Consider the following 13,327-nt stretch of genomic DNA (forward strand, 5'->3'; position numbering starts at 1 on the left):
CCCATGCTGCTTAAACAAACTGTCCCCCAGGATCCCAGCCATGCAGATGTCCCGGACCATGGTGGTTTAATCCTTCAGCATCACAACAGATGCAGGGTGGGAAAAATCCTAGATTTACAGCTCATGATTTCTGAGACAAAGTCCTTGTAGCTCAGCTCACTAACAATTATTTCCACCGCAAAATAAGCCGTATGCCTCCTCACCAAATTATATCAGTTTTTATATTATGATATTCATAGAATGAAACGTAGTTAATAACACATAAGTACCAAGTCATGCATTGATTGCATACATCGTAACAGTGAGCTTCCATGGAAAAAAAAGTGAACATACTCCTAAATTAAAAAGCCTAACACAAAACAAAATTAAGAGCCTGCTGCAATCCTGGTTCCAGGCTGCACTGCAGGAGGCTGAGCAGGACTGTGAAGATACCAGCCAGAAATCAGATAAATTAACTTGGAAAGGCTGATTTTGAAGTCTCAAGTTTTGAGAACCTCTTTAATTTATCTGGCACCAAAAGGGTGCTTTTCAACTCTTCCAATATAAACATCAATCTATGCAAAATTTACCTTTTAGATTTCATTTGCTCTCGTAGTTTGCTGTACATCTCCAGGACTAGAAAGAGAAGGAAAAAACAAAAGCATTGAGACACAAGCACAAAGCAAAGAGATGCTAATTAAAATAAACAGCTATACAAATAAAGAGCAATTTCAGATTCCTCACCAGGAAGACACAGTGTTAGCTTATCAACCGTCGCTGAAATATTTCTCTGTTGTAATCGGCATTGCTTCAGCTCTTCCATTGCTATTATCAACTTTGGAAAGGAAAAAAAAAGTTTCACTAAGAACAGTAAACAGAGCAGAGAGGATATAAACTGCTTTACACTTGTCATGACCATCCAAACAGTAGGCTGGCAACAAAGCCTACTCTGATAACCAGAGAGCTCACCGAGCACTGAAGAGCATTGCTGAAGTAGGGAGGACAGGCAGCTTCAGGTTGTTTAATCGAGTAACAGAAGCATTCCCTAGCCTATTTCAAATAAGCAAGCAGCAAAACCAAAGCCATCAAAATACCAGCCTTGTAGCACGTCCTGTGAATTCCAAAAATTATTTCCCCTTCCCATTTTATTCATCTCTTCCCTACTCCCTCTCCAAGCTACTCTTTTCTAGTTCTTCTCAAAGACAGGATGTGGCCGCTTGCTCCCAGGGGGATTCTTACCATCACAAACTAACAAGGATTTTTAAATGCCCAGTCTCCAGCAGAAAAACCTGTGCATCTGCACAAGGGCAAAACAAAGATCGGTCATCGCATATTAAAGAAAACTCTTTGGTTTCTTTTTTTCCAAAAGGCCAGGTCATGGATTTGTCCTCTAGAGTACCAGCTTATCTCCACAGTGCCACACTGAGTTTGCAAAGTCCTTTTGAAATCCCAGACTATTCTACTCTTGGAGGTGAATCCTCTGTTCAGGAGAACACAGAGGTATGTTTATTTGATTCAGGAGGGAAGCTGCATCACCTCCTCCCCAAAGGGCATTTTTATCTTTAATCTTTATTAGAATAATTGGTCTGATGCAGTCCAACATGCAGATTTTTCTTCTTTGTTTTTCAAACAGAGTGCAGCTGACTGAAATAGCAATGCCTGCATGTACTTTCAGCAAAATGAAGTCTGGGAGGGCAGTAAAAAGGAAAATAGAAACGCTGCAAAGAATAGATTTATATGGAATATGGGCAAAGCAATGTGAGGAGGACTGATCCTGGGAGTTCTCATACATCTTCATCTTAGGCACTTGAAAAACAAACACCAGTGCCTTCACACATACTCATCTCTGAAGTTCTCCCAGTCTGTTAATGCTCCCTTATGATGAAGGGACAGAAGAATGAATGTGGTTAGAGGCACATCACATACAAGACATGCTCAATCACTTCCTTTTCTCCATGCCTTGATGCCTCTACCCATGCAGCTCAAAAACCATCCTGACTTTAATTGCTGCTGTACTGCACTGTGAGGTGGGAGCCAGACTCCAGCTCATATTCATAGAATCATAGAATGGTTTGGGTTAGAAGGGATTGTCAAAGATCATCTAGTTCAACCAGCCTGCCATGGGCAGGGACGCTTTCCACTAGACCACCCCCACAATAAAAAAATATCTTCCTTATGTCTAGTCTAAACCTACCCTCTTTCAATTTAAAACCATTGCTCTTTGTCCTGTCACTGCAGGCCCTAACAAGAAGTCTCTCTCCATCTGTCTTACAAGCCCCCTTTAAGCACTGAAAGGCTGCAACAAGGTCTCCCCAGAGCCTTTTCTTCTCCAGGCTGAACAACCCCAACTCTACCAGTCTTTCCTCATAACAGAGGTGGTTCCAACTCTCTGACCATCTTCATGGCCTCCTCTCAACAGGCTCCAACAGGTCCACATCTTTCCTGTACTGAGGGCTCCAGAGCTGGATGCAGTACTCCAGGTGGGGTCTCAGTGCAGAGCAGAGGGGCAGAATCACCTCCCTCAACCTGCTGGACACACTGCTTTGGATGCAGTACTGTTATGAACTATCCCATTCACACCACTCAGGACTGCAGGAGCAAGCCCACAACCTGATTATTGTTGCTTCAAGTCCCTCCTGCTTCCCAGGCTTTGCCTTCCACTAGCTTTCAATCCACAAGCAGTAAAAAAGAAAAATCACTTCCCAACACTCTCGCACAACTCATCTTTCATGAAGAAAAGCAAAATACAGGAAAAAGAATCAATACACGCTTTGATACCAATAACATGTATGCTATTAGTTAATGCTGGACAGTTATTGATGCTCCATGTAATTTGCCACTAGCTAGCACAGTCTAATAATGGAAAAGCAAAAAAAAAAAATAATGAATGAATGTGGCACTTACTTCCTTTCCTTCATTCTGCAGCTTTCTGTTGGTGTCCGTCACTTGATTCTGCAGGGACATTGGGGAAAAAAAGACAAAGCATGTCTACATGTAAATCAGGACAACGTTTTTCACAAAAAAAAGAAATCATACATAAACACCATCACTTTTCACACAACCTTCTCTTGCATGGCATAAAACAGTTTATTAGCTGATTTAATAGCCATTGCCATTCTGGCACACAGGACGCCCACCAACAGCCACACAGCAAATACCAAGGATGCCACAAAAGGATTTTCTTCCCCTGTTACTAGAGAAAAGTAAAAGGCAGCAGGATTTAATACTGTTGCATGGCAGCCTCAAAAAGCTACAGTTATAATGGATCAAATTTTGTAGTAGATGCTCACATGCATTCTCATCTTAAAGCTATTTTATGTGAGTGGTAGAGGTAGGACATAAGCCTCATGGAATTAAACATTCCATCCCCAACACAAAATAGATTACAATTAGGTTTTAACTCATTAATATCACAGCAAGAAAAGAAGTCTTCAATGTGGGCTTTACCTATAAGGTTCAAATATTTTCTTTTAGATCTTCAGATGCATCTCCCACTCCCCATACCATTCTCCTCCTAGCTGGTATAAAAAAGGCATGTATTTTCTTTACTAAACCATCTTTCTGTATTATCCTATCAACCTGGGGCTCACAGTTCAAAAATTTCCAACTTTGCAAACTTGGCAGTTCCCTGGATAGCAAGATCTCAGCCCTTTACGGCTCTAGGCTTTAGTTCAACTCAGTAAAAACACACATGAGAACAAAGCTAAATTTTAGACTCGTCAGGATAGAAAATAAGCAGCTTACACATTATTTAGACAACAAGTAGAAAGACGACCTTGGGAATTCTCCTGTATACTCATTCAAGTTCAGACAGGACAAGGCTTATAAATACAGATACCATCTTCTACAGACCAGCTGGGATAGCTGAAGAAAATTACGCAAAGTTTCAAGTAAACATGCCCAGCTTCAGGTCTTTAGCAAAAGCAGCCAATTATAAAGGTAAATACCATCAGAGAAGGACTGCTCAGAGTTCAGGTGCTTCATGTCAGTCTGAGACTAACATGCCATAAAATTATTTTTATTTTCCCATAGAATACTCTTTTCACAGCTACTAAAGTTGTAAATATTCATTTCCAGCTTCATCTCTGTAAGATGTCTCAGAGGTTTCTAGTTTTACAGTCTTACTATACTGTGGAAGCTGCTTCTGGACTTCAGCCGGCATCATCAAATTTTATGAACTAATTCCTGTGTGTTTTCAGGAGTTCTGTTCATTCTACAGGCAAAATCAGTAACAGAGCTTGGACAAAAGCATGAGTTGTGACACGGAGCTCTCAAAGTATATTCAGGAGCCTAAGATCACACAAACCAACTTAAGATCTTTGTTTCCTGACGCTTTTCAACAATTGCAGAAACAAGCTGAATTTTTAATGAATTTATCACTACTTAAGGAACATCACTCATTGATGTTTTCCAATTATCCAACAGAATGTGGATGGTGCACAGAGCAGCAGCAATAACAGAGCAAAGCAGGACAAGCTTCATAGTGGCTTCAGAAGGTAGCAGCCATCTTTCTCCTTTTTGAACACACCGTGAGGCTCCCAGTTCACATAGGAGGGGAGTTCTGTATTAATATATGCAAAATTGATTCAGGATCCAATTTGTTTCCTGCAGACTATTGAAAGATACTGGGCAACAATGATTTCCCAGACTGGTCCAAATTTCAACGAGAGGTCTCACACCAAGAGGCTGGTGTTGCTTCAACGAGCAGAGACATCCAGCCTCGCAGGCTTCCTTTTATTTTAACACTGGCCGTGCTGGTTTTGAAACTTACCGTGATGTAAGAAGAGGAGTCATCCCATGATCTCCTCACACGCAATTTCTCTATAGCATCTGCATCATATTGCTCCCCCTTCTGCAGTAGCTTCAGCTCTCCTGGCTGCTTGCCCCGTGCAAAAACTGCTCATTTCCTTTATGATGTATTGAGATTTTACGAGCAGGAGCACAGCATCTCTTCCAAAGATTATTTTATTTGCTTATATCCTGAAAATCCCACCAGGAAAAAGGAATCCATGTAGGGTAATTTAAAACTGCTCCTAAAAATAATGCCAAGGCTGTACTAGTCTTCTGTTAAAATTACATATCAATCCCAGCTAAAGCAAAAAGTAAGAGTATATTCTGTCCTTGCACACTACGAGTTTTCAGGGGGTGGAGGGTTGTGTTTTGTTTTGTTCTTAAGGTCTACATCCACACATTGAAAAAAATAGATGATTATTTATATAGACTCTCTGTAGACACATTGAAGCTTTTCAGACGAAGAGATTTTATAATCTAAGACAGATGCACAGCAAGGGGGGACAGACAACAGGTGGGCACATGTGAAGAACGAGACAATGGGATCACACAAGGGGCTTACGGGATGCTCAAGTTGTTAGTTCATTCATCTATATATGGAACATGTGGTATGGAGCAGGGCTTTGGTTTGGGGGTTTTTAAACATCACTCTGCTGTAATTTAGAGAGCGTCAGAGTGATGAGAGAGAGGAGCAAAGGGCACTGGAGAGGAATCCTGGGAATGGACCTGAAGTACACCATTGTGACCCTGCACAGCAGGGCTGATTCCATCCCTCTGTCCAACACCCACCTACCGCTGATTTTCACCCTCCTTAAGAAAGGGAGGGTGACTGTGAAACAATCCTTAAAGTTGGCAATTTATGAACTTCCCAATCTGGAGGGTGCACCCAAAGACCAGGTTCATTATCCACCACTACAGTCATTCTCCCTCCATTTATCTAACTCCTGTGGGAATCCACTGTACGATCGTTGCACTTTTAGGTCACTGCTGCATCCCGGGGCAGCGAGATTCCCCGCTTGGTTTCACACAGGTGAAGGTGAGCTTCCCTTCACTCTAAGCTTCTCAGTTTTAGTAGATCTGCCTTCACCTGAATGCAGTAAGCAATAAAAAAAAAAAAATGCTTCCTATTCATGTTCGCCCACAAACACACACTCATAACTTCACAGATCTTATGACTGTACAGAGCAGAATGGCACATGTTGGAAGAGATTAGAATTGCAGATGGCTTTTCAGAGAAAAGCCTTTTTATTAATTGCCATTCAATAGTGGCAAGTGTGAAGTGCTAACCTTGGGCAGAGATAACCAGCCACATAAAAGAGGACAACAAATGATTCAACAGTAGCTCTTCAAAAATGGACCCAGTGACTGATCACAGTACAAACTGAAGAACAGCCAATGCTATGCTTTTACCAAGAAGGCAAGCATCACATGAGTATGCATGAACAAAATCCTATAACACACCTGAAATAACCCTTCTACAGCATTTCACTGGTGACTGATTGCCTTCCTCAGCTTAGAAACCACACTTATCACCAAAAAAAACCCACGCCAAACCATGCCAATTGGAAGGACTTCAGAGTAGGAAAGTAAAAATGGTGAGATGCCTAGAAAGCACGACCCTGTAGGATGGATTGGGGCTACCCATCATACAGAGGACAAGACCAGAGAAGAGCACTCCTACAACCTCCAACTTCTAGAAGACTACTGCAAAATCAAGAAGGAATAATCTCTCTTTTGTGCTTGACAGGTCAAGAAGTAGTAGACCTAAAAAAGACTTTTCAACTATGTAGCCTGAGTTTCCTAGAGAAGGAAGGACAGCAGTATCTGGGGGAGGGGCTAACATTAGAAGAGGTTAGATAAAAAATTATTAGGAATGACACAGCTGAAGAACTTCTTGCTTAAGAGAAAAAAGATAGACTAGGTGACTTCCTGAGGTTGCCAGCAGCCCTGGGATTCTGTGATCCTTTTCCCTTTGCACCTCAAGTTGTGTTTTCCAAGTTGAACCATCCTAATGATCTATCTTTGACCTATTATCCTAACCATCTATCTTTGACCTTTTAATTTCCACTGGAACCTTTATGAGATGGGACAGCCCGACTGGTACATGGTTTCCAAGACCCAACAGTACTGTGCATTCATAGGTTTGATAACAGCTCAACACCACACTGTTCACTTCCTAATGAGGAAAAACATTTGTGCAGTACAAGACACGAAAATGTTGAAGATGTGCAACACACACAAAAAAAAAGCTAAAGCAACAAGACTTTCCTTGGAAACCCTATAAAAAATTAAGAGTAAAGAGAATTGCCATGGTGAAGCTATATAGTTTAAAAAAAAATAAGCAAATGCAAAAAAAGTTTTGGTTTAAAAAAAGTCTTATGGTTTAAATATCATCCAAATTAAGGAGACACCTCTTTTAAAATGTATCCCATGGATTCTTAATTAACTTACTTTTTTATCCATACATAGATAATTAATCAGTGACCCAGCATCTCTTGAAAACAACACAACATTGCCTAGTGCAGAAATTTATTGCAGAGCTGCTCTTCTAATTGAGAAGATGAAGTTCCCAGTTCAGTGCTAGCACTTCACAGCGCACAAAAGCAGTACAAAAAGTTTAGCCACACGGCCCTGATCGGGTTTTAAATTGACTTGGGGAAACTGAAAATACAGCATTACAGTAGAGGGGGAAGAGGGCAGCTGTGTTACACACAAATGGGGGAAGATAATGCATCCAAGCTCATACTTACCATGTGCACTATTAAAATAATGAACGCTGATATTTCTTCAAGCATGATATTATACAAAATACCCCAAGGCTAGAAGCACACGAGTGAAGATACATACTAGCGATGCAAGACGGAGGGCATTTATTTTATTGCTGGTTGCACGTATGTTCAAAGACCAGCACTATTGAGAAAAAGACCAAGACCAAATAGAGAATGAATAGCTGGAACAAAACCACTCTCACCACTGGACCCACGGATGATTCCCCAGGGAAACCCTTACAAAGAGGGCTCAGTATTTCTCAAATAAGTTTCTGTGTATATTTTTCCCATGTGCTGTTTTATAGATCACATAGTAATGGAAATCAAGAGAGATCCTGAGGGTACAGAGATGGACTTCACAGTGCGCCACCAACAAAGTAGCTGTTTGTAGAATGGGAAACAGCAACAAGCATTTGCAAACAAACAATGTGGAATTCTTGGCTAGAAACAATAGCTTAAAAAAAAAAAACTAAAAAATACTTCTTTCATGGTATTTCCAATGGCCTCATCCTGCAATCAACTGCTGGATGACTCCTTGCCATGAAAAATGCCATTGTAGTAATATGGGTGCTTCTGGTGTCAGGACACCCCCACATGAAGGTGTTCCTGTAAGCATGTGTCCGTTTGTAGCATGGAGACCCTCTGTAAAGCTAGAAGCGTGCCAGGAAACGCCAGAGGAGAGGTAGCTTCAAATGAATAAATAAATGAAAAGCAGTAGTCAGCACACTAAATCTAGAGTTCTTCCTTCTTTTCCAGAAAACTTGCTTTTCTGATATATTTTTTCCCCCCTTATTTATAACTTCATCTTTTCTAAATGCCCATTGAACAGTCTCCCACACTCCTTGACCCCCAGAGAAAGGTCCTTCTCAACAGGTCCAACCCCACTCAGCCAGATGATGTGCTGCACTGGTCTCTGGAGACAGTCTACACCTTTTTGGGTGCCACACAACTCAGACCAATTCACTAAGGGACTGTTCTGGGAGGTCGCTTTTGGTTTTCAAATCAAGGTCGCATCTTGCTGCTGCAGCAAGGGATGGCACAGCAGTCTCCCCTATCTCTGTTCTAAATTGTGTAGGAAAATAAGGAAGGTTCTCTGACCTCTGACACCAATTAAGTTATTGCTGTGCTTTTTTTTTTTTTTTTTAAATACGCTCCAAATTGTGCAATACTTGTATTTTAAGGCACAGTAGCCAATCTTCAACTACAAGCCTGCCTGGCCTCCTACACGTAGGAACACCTCCAACCTCTAGGTCTTTTTTCTCCACAGAAACCTGCCTAGTTTCCTTCCCACCATTTACCCACATTCTGATCCTACTAATGGCTTTTTCCACATACTACTAAACACAGTTTTTCAAGAAATAGGTAAATCCCGCCTTTCTCTCATCTTTCTGCACAGCTTTTTTTTTTTGCACAGGCCACAATATTCGGAAAGACCATTCCTAGCTCTAACCGTTTTACTTTCTACATTCCCAGCTCTAACCATTTTACCTTCTATAGTTAAGCCAACTAAAACTGGAGATGCTACTGAAAAAGAATCAAGCTGTGCGTTTGTTTACACAGTCTTTCAATATTTAGTGAAATTAGTAATTATTTTTCACTACAGCTCCTGAACCCCTGACAATGCTCTGATGTTCATTTGCTTTATAAATATTAACATTTCACTTGCCAACATTGGGCAGACACCTCATGACTGTAGAGTCAGATCTGCATCAGACCTTTTGGTGATTTGTCTCAGACACAACACTACCTGTAATGAGAATTCAATGCCAGATGAGGCACTAGGACAGGTGCTGCTACAGCAGACGTACTTCTGACCGTAGAGCTTATTTTTGCCTAAGAAATTGGTATATCAGGAAAAGCACGTCTCCTAATGCAAAACAGACTTAGCTTTAAACTTTCTAGTGCTTTTAACATACCACACTGTTCCAGTTTACCCAAATAACTGTCAAACTTCAAATGACTAACCTGTTGCTCCAGGAAGAATGAAGATATATATGTTTTAATTTTTTTATTTTTATATATTGTTATTTTATATATTGTTATTTTATATATTTATATATTTTTTTATTTTTTAAGTTTTTTTATTTTTGTCTAGAGCAGAGATGCTCTAGACAAAAGAAGAAAAGGAAACATTCACGTGGTTTCACAGAATCCCAGAGCTGTTGAGGTTTGAAGGTCCAACCTGAGGTAATCTGGTCCAAGCCCCCTGCTCAAGCAGAGACACCTACAACTAGATGCCCAGGACCACGTCTAGACGGCTTCCTCTTACCTTCAGTTTTTGAGCTTCTCCTCTAACTTTCAGCAGCTCCGTGATGGAGTCCACAAAGCCCTGGTAATGGAAGTTGCACATTTTCTCAATCTCACGATCATGGTTTCTGATTCGTGCTTCTAGTTTTTCCATGAAACGACCGTGTTCTTCTCCATCATAGACAGACCTAAAAAGATGATGTCAACATTGGTCAAGATTCCTATATCTGTTACTGTCATTACTTACAAGAAATATCCAAAATATGAGCTTTAAAAAAAACCCTCCTGTGATAAAGGGATAGTTCTGCTTTTTATTTGTATACACTAGGCACCAAACTCAGGTTTGAAAAAATCTTTCTGTTCCAGCCCTTCTTTTTCCACCTGTCAAACACCAGCTTGATGTTCCCTCAGAGACTGCAATGCAGCCGACCCAGCACTGAATGATCTCAAAGTCTTCATGCTCTTAGTGATCAGAGATGTCTGAGTTCTATCTGCTATCATATGCTGTAATGCTGAGCACTCCTCTTGGGCAATTTTCTGGATGTTCTTTGGCCTTCAAGGGTAAAAGCTACAATGGAAAACTATCACTTCTACAGCTGACAAAATCCGTTTCCCTTCCCACCCCCAACTTTGCCAACACAGTTTGCCCTGTTGCTGAAAGGTTAACACAGCTGAAGACTATCTTGGATGGAGGCGTCCCTATCAGTTTGGGTAGTGTACACCATGCAAGCTGCAGGTAATGAGTAATCTTTGGTACAACCAGACAAAAATACTAGTGTTAAATGTAAGGGTGGAAGTTAAAAAAAAAAGTCTATTCTTCATATTTTCTTAAATTCCTCCCAACTTGGAAGAGAAGCTTGAACTGCCACGTTAAAACACTTTTTGTTCTGTCCATTACCCACGCACGCTGTCTGGTAATGATGATTATTTCCAACCACTTTGTAAAGCAGCCTAGAAGGCGACTCTCTCATCTGCAGAAAGAGACACTGTGCAGAAGCAATAGATCATGACTGCAAAATAAGCAAATGTTACTCTAGGAGAGGGATTGTGTCACACCCTGAAGTGATATGGGATTTTTAGGGTGTTGTTTTCTTGGTTTTTTTTAAATAAACATAGATAATTTCTACAGAGTGTGGAAATCACAACCTCAGACTTGTCTTTGTGAAGTTTTAGTATTTTGAGGAGCAGTGCTAATTCCTAAACCTGAATTCTCTCCCGGTCCAAAAAAACTAAGTACATAGTGAGCATTATGGGGTCTGAGCTTGTACAGTGTCAGAAAGAAAGGCTAAATTAATTATACACTGGGCTCCATGCAAAAATTACAGATAAAAGATGGGGAATGACAAAGCTGTAACAAGCTATAAGAATTAAAAAAAAAAAATTTACTAATCGCAGCAGGGACAAGCAACACTTCAGAAAGAACCAGAAGTAGATGAATCCAACTGGACAAGTTACATCTTTCTGCCTGATGTGATCCTCCAGTGTGATCTGTGTTCACAAGTCACTTTGGAGAATCCCACCTCTGCAATCCACAAAGGTCTCAAAGAATACAAAAAATACTAAGACAGGAACAAAGATGAAGGAAATCTATTTAATTATCATGCTTTAAAATCTGCCCTGGCAATTTCAATTAAACAGTTTCAGTAAATCATTCTCATTGGCAAACAAAAATGCCAAATATTTATAAGCCTATTTAAAACTTAATGTAAAATAACACAGTCACAAAAAGTAGAAGTCTTCAAAGGTGACCATATCACCTTCTTTATTTCAAGCTAGAAGCTGGTTGGTGCTAAAGGTGAAAAAGAGATATAACTTCCTAAAATTATATGAATGCCACTACTAGCATCCTCACAGCTTAGCAGAATTTTGCTGGTAAAACATGAAAGTTGGAGACAGAGTGCCATCTAGTGCTGCACAGCCTCTTTGCAGGGTCCCTCATGAAACCCAACCAGGCACCCCTGCTCTAACAAACACCTAACTCAAAGATAACTCCCATACAATAAGAAAATAAGATTAGGCAAATTGTGTTTTCATTCAAGTATAAATTTAAAAAAAAATAATAAAAAAAAACAACCCACACACCAACCAATAATTACGGGTGCCAAATAAATGCATTTCCATTCAAAGGAAAATACTGTCGGTGTTTACAGAGGCATCTATCAATGGCAGGAGCGGGGTGGGGAAGTCTCAGAATTACTTACAAACTCTAGCCAAAGTTTCCTTTGGAGATGGCTAACCTAAGACATAATGGCCCAATGACTAAACCACTTTTTTTTTAGCCAAACTCTAGCATAAAAAACAAACAAAAAAAAAAAAAAACAGTGACAGGCAGCAACGAAAACAGCATCTTAAATGTTGTCTCTAAACTTATATTTAAACAAACTCTGTATCTTCCCTTTTGAGCTCTCCTATTCACCTACAACCCTCCCTCCAATGCAGAACCAGCACCATTAACTTCCATCCTCCCTCTAACACAAGGAAATGGACAACAGCCAAGCAAAGTCCCAGACCAAATCTCAACACATTCCAAAGTTGCAGGATGTCAACTCTAAAGTTACGGGATATCAAGTTCCTGCTCTGTATTGAACACCATCATACAAGCAGACTACAGTGACTATGCAGTAACTCTTAGCTCAAAATAAACCATGTAGGGACTCGGTTCGATTGCAAGAAGAACAAATTTATCCCCTGCAATCAGGTCATGTCCCAGACTCTACCATCATCATCTTTGGTTCCTTGACTCTGGTAGAGATCCACCTTCCACATCTGCTCTTGCCAGTACCCAAGGTACAGCATTACTCTTGGAAAACTACCCTTGTGATCCCATATCCTTGACCTTTGTGCACTGTTACCTACCTAGCAATTGACAGCTTTCTCAAGACCAACACTGGTTCTCACCTGATTCACTCAACTGAGCACCTTCATTATGTATTTCTTCCTTTTCAGGAATACCACATCTGGGACGTTGTATTTTCCACTTCTTGCCTACCAAACCTTCAGGACACCCACTGCCGTGTTCTGGATCTACAGGGTCTCTCCAGCTCTACCTCATTTCTTCTGCACATACACTCTGCTCCTACTAACATCTCTCCTAGTTCAAACACTAATTATAGGCTGATCTAGATCTTCAGTTAACTGTTCTCAAGTGACTAGTAATTCAGAAGACATTAGAAGGTGATGCACAAAAAGATTTCTAGAAAGAACAGACTCTTACATGTATATTTATACCCACTAATAATTTATACCCACGACAGCACATAATGCAAAAATAAAGAAAGGAAAACAAAAATAAAAATTAGAATTGGTTTGGGCTGCTCACTCTCTTGGTTCTAAGTAACAAATCACTGTGACAATGCTATAGAAAATGATCCTTGAGGCTGCTTTTTTTTTTTCCTTTGCTATAAAAAATTGCTGGTCAGATAGCTTTAGTAATAAGCCTCCCCCACAAAAATCCATTTGATTAAAAAAGTCTGAGAAAGAGTGGTCTGTCCTGCATGCACTTATCTTCTAACTCCAGAGCAGGCTGTAATTCTCCAATTGAA

The 13,327-nt window shown here is 40.3% G+C and overlaps 1 protein-coding gene across 8 annotated transcripts in view; it reads right to left on the reverse strand.

Annotated features, from left to right (window-relative positions):
• The window catches only part of EXOC6B (exocyst complex component 6B), a 313,712-nt gene that overhangs the window by 249,122 nt on the left and 51,263 nt on the right, over positions 1–13,327 (reverse strand). For all 8 annotated transcript variants that reach the window (XM_074587160.1, XM_074587157.1, XM_074587165.1 and 5 more), the window contains exons 2-5: positions 9,808–9,973; positions 2,884–2,931; positions 724–814; positions 570–615 (exon numbers count right to left, since the gene is read on the reverse strand). In XM_074587160.1, coding sequence (XP_074443261.1) covers positions 570–615; positions 724–814; positions 2,884–2,931; positions 9,808–9,973 — 351 coding nt within the window. The remainder of the gene's footprint in view (positions 1–569; positions 616–723; positions 815–2,883; positions 2,932–9,807; positions 9,974–13,327) is intronic.

Source organism: Larus michahellis, chromosome 5, assembly GCF_964199755.1.
Source record: "Larus michahellis chromosome 5, bLarMic1.1, whole genome shotgun sequence".
Classification (NCBI taxonomy): Eukaryota; Metazoa; Chordata; class Aves; order Charadriiformes; family Laridae; genus Larus; species Larus michahellis.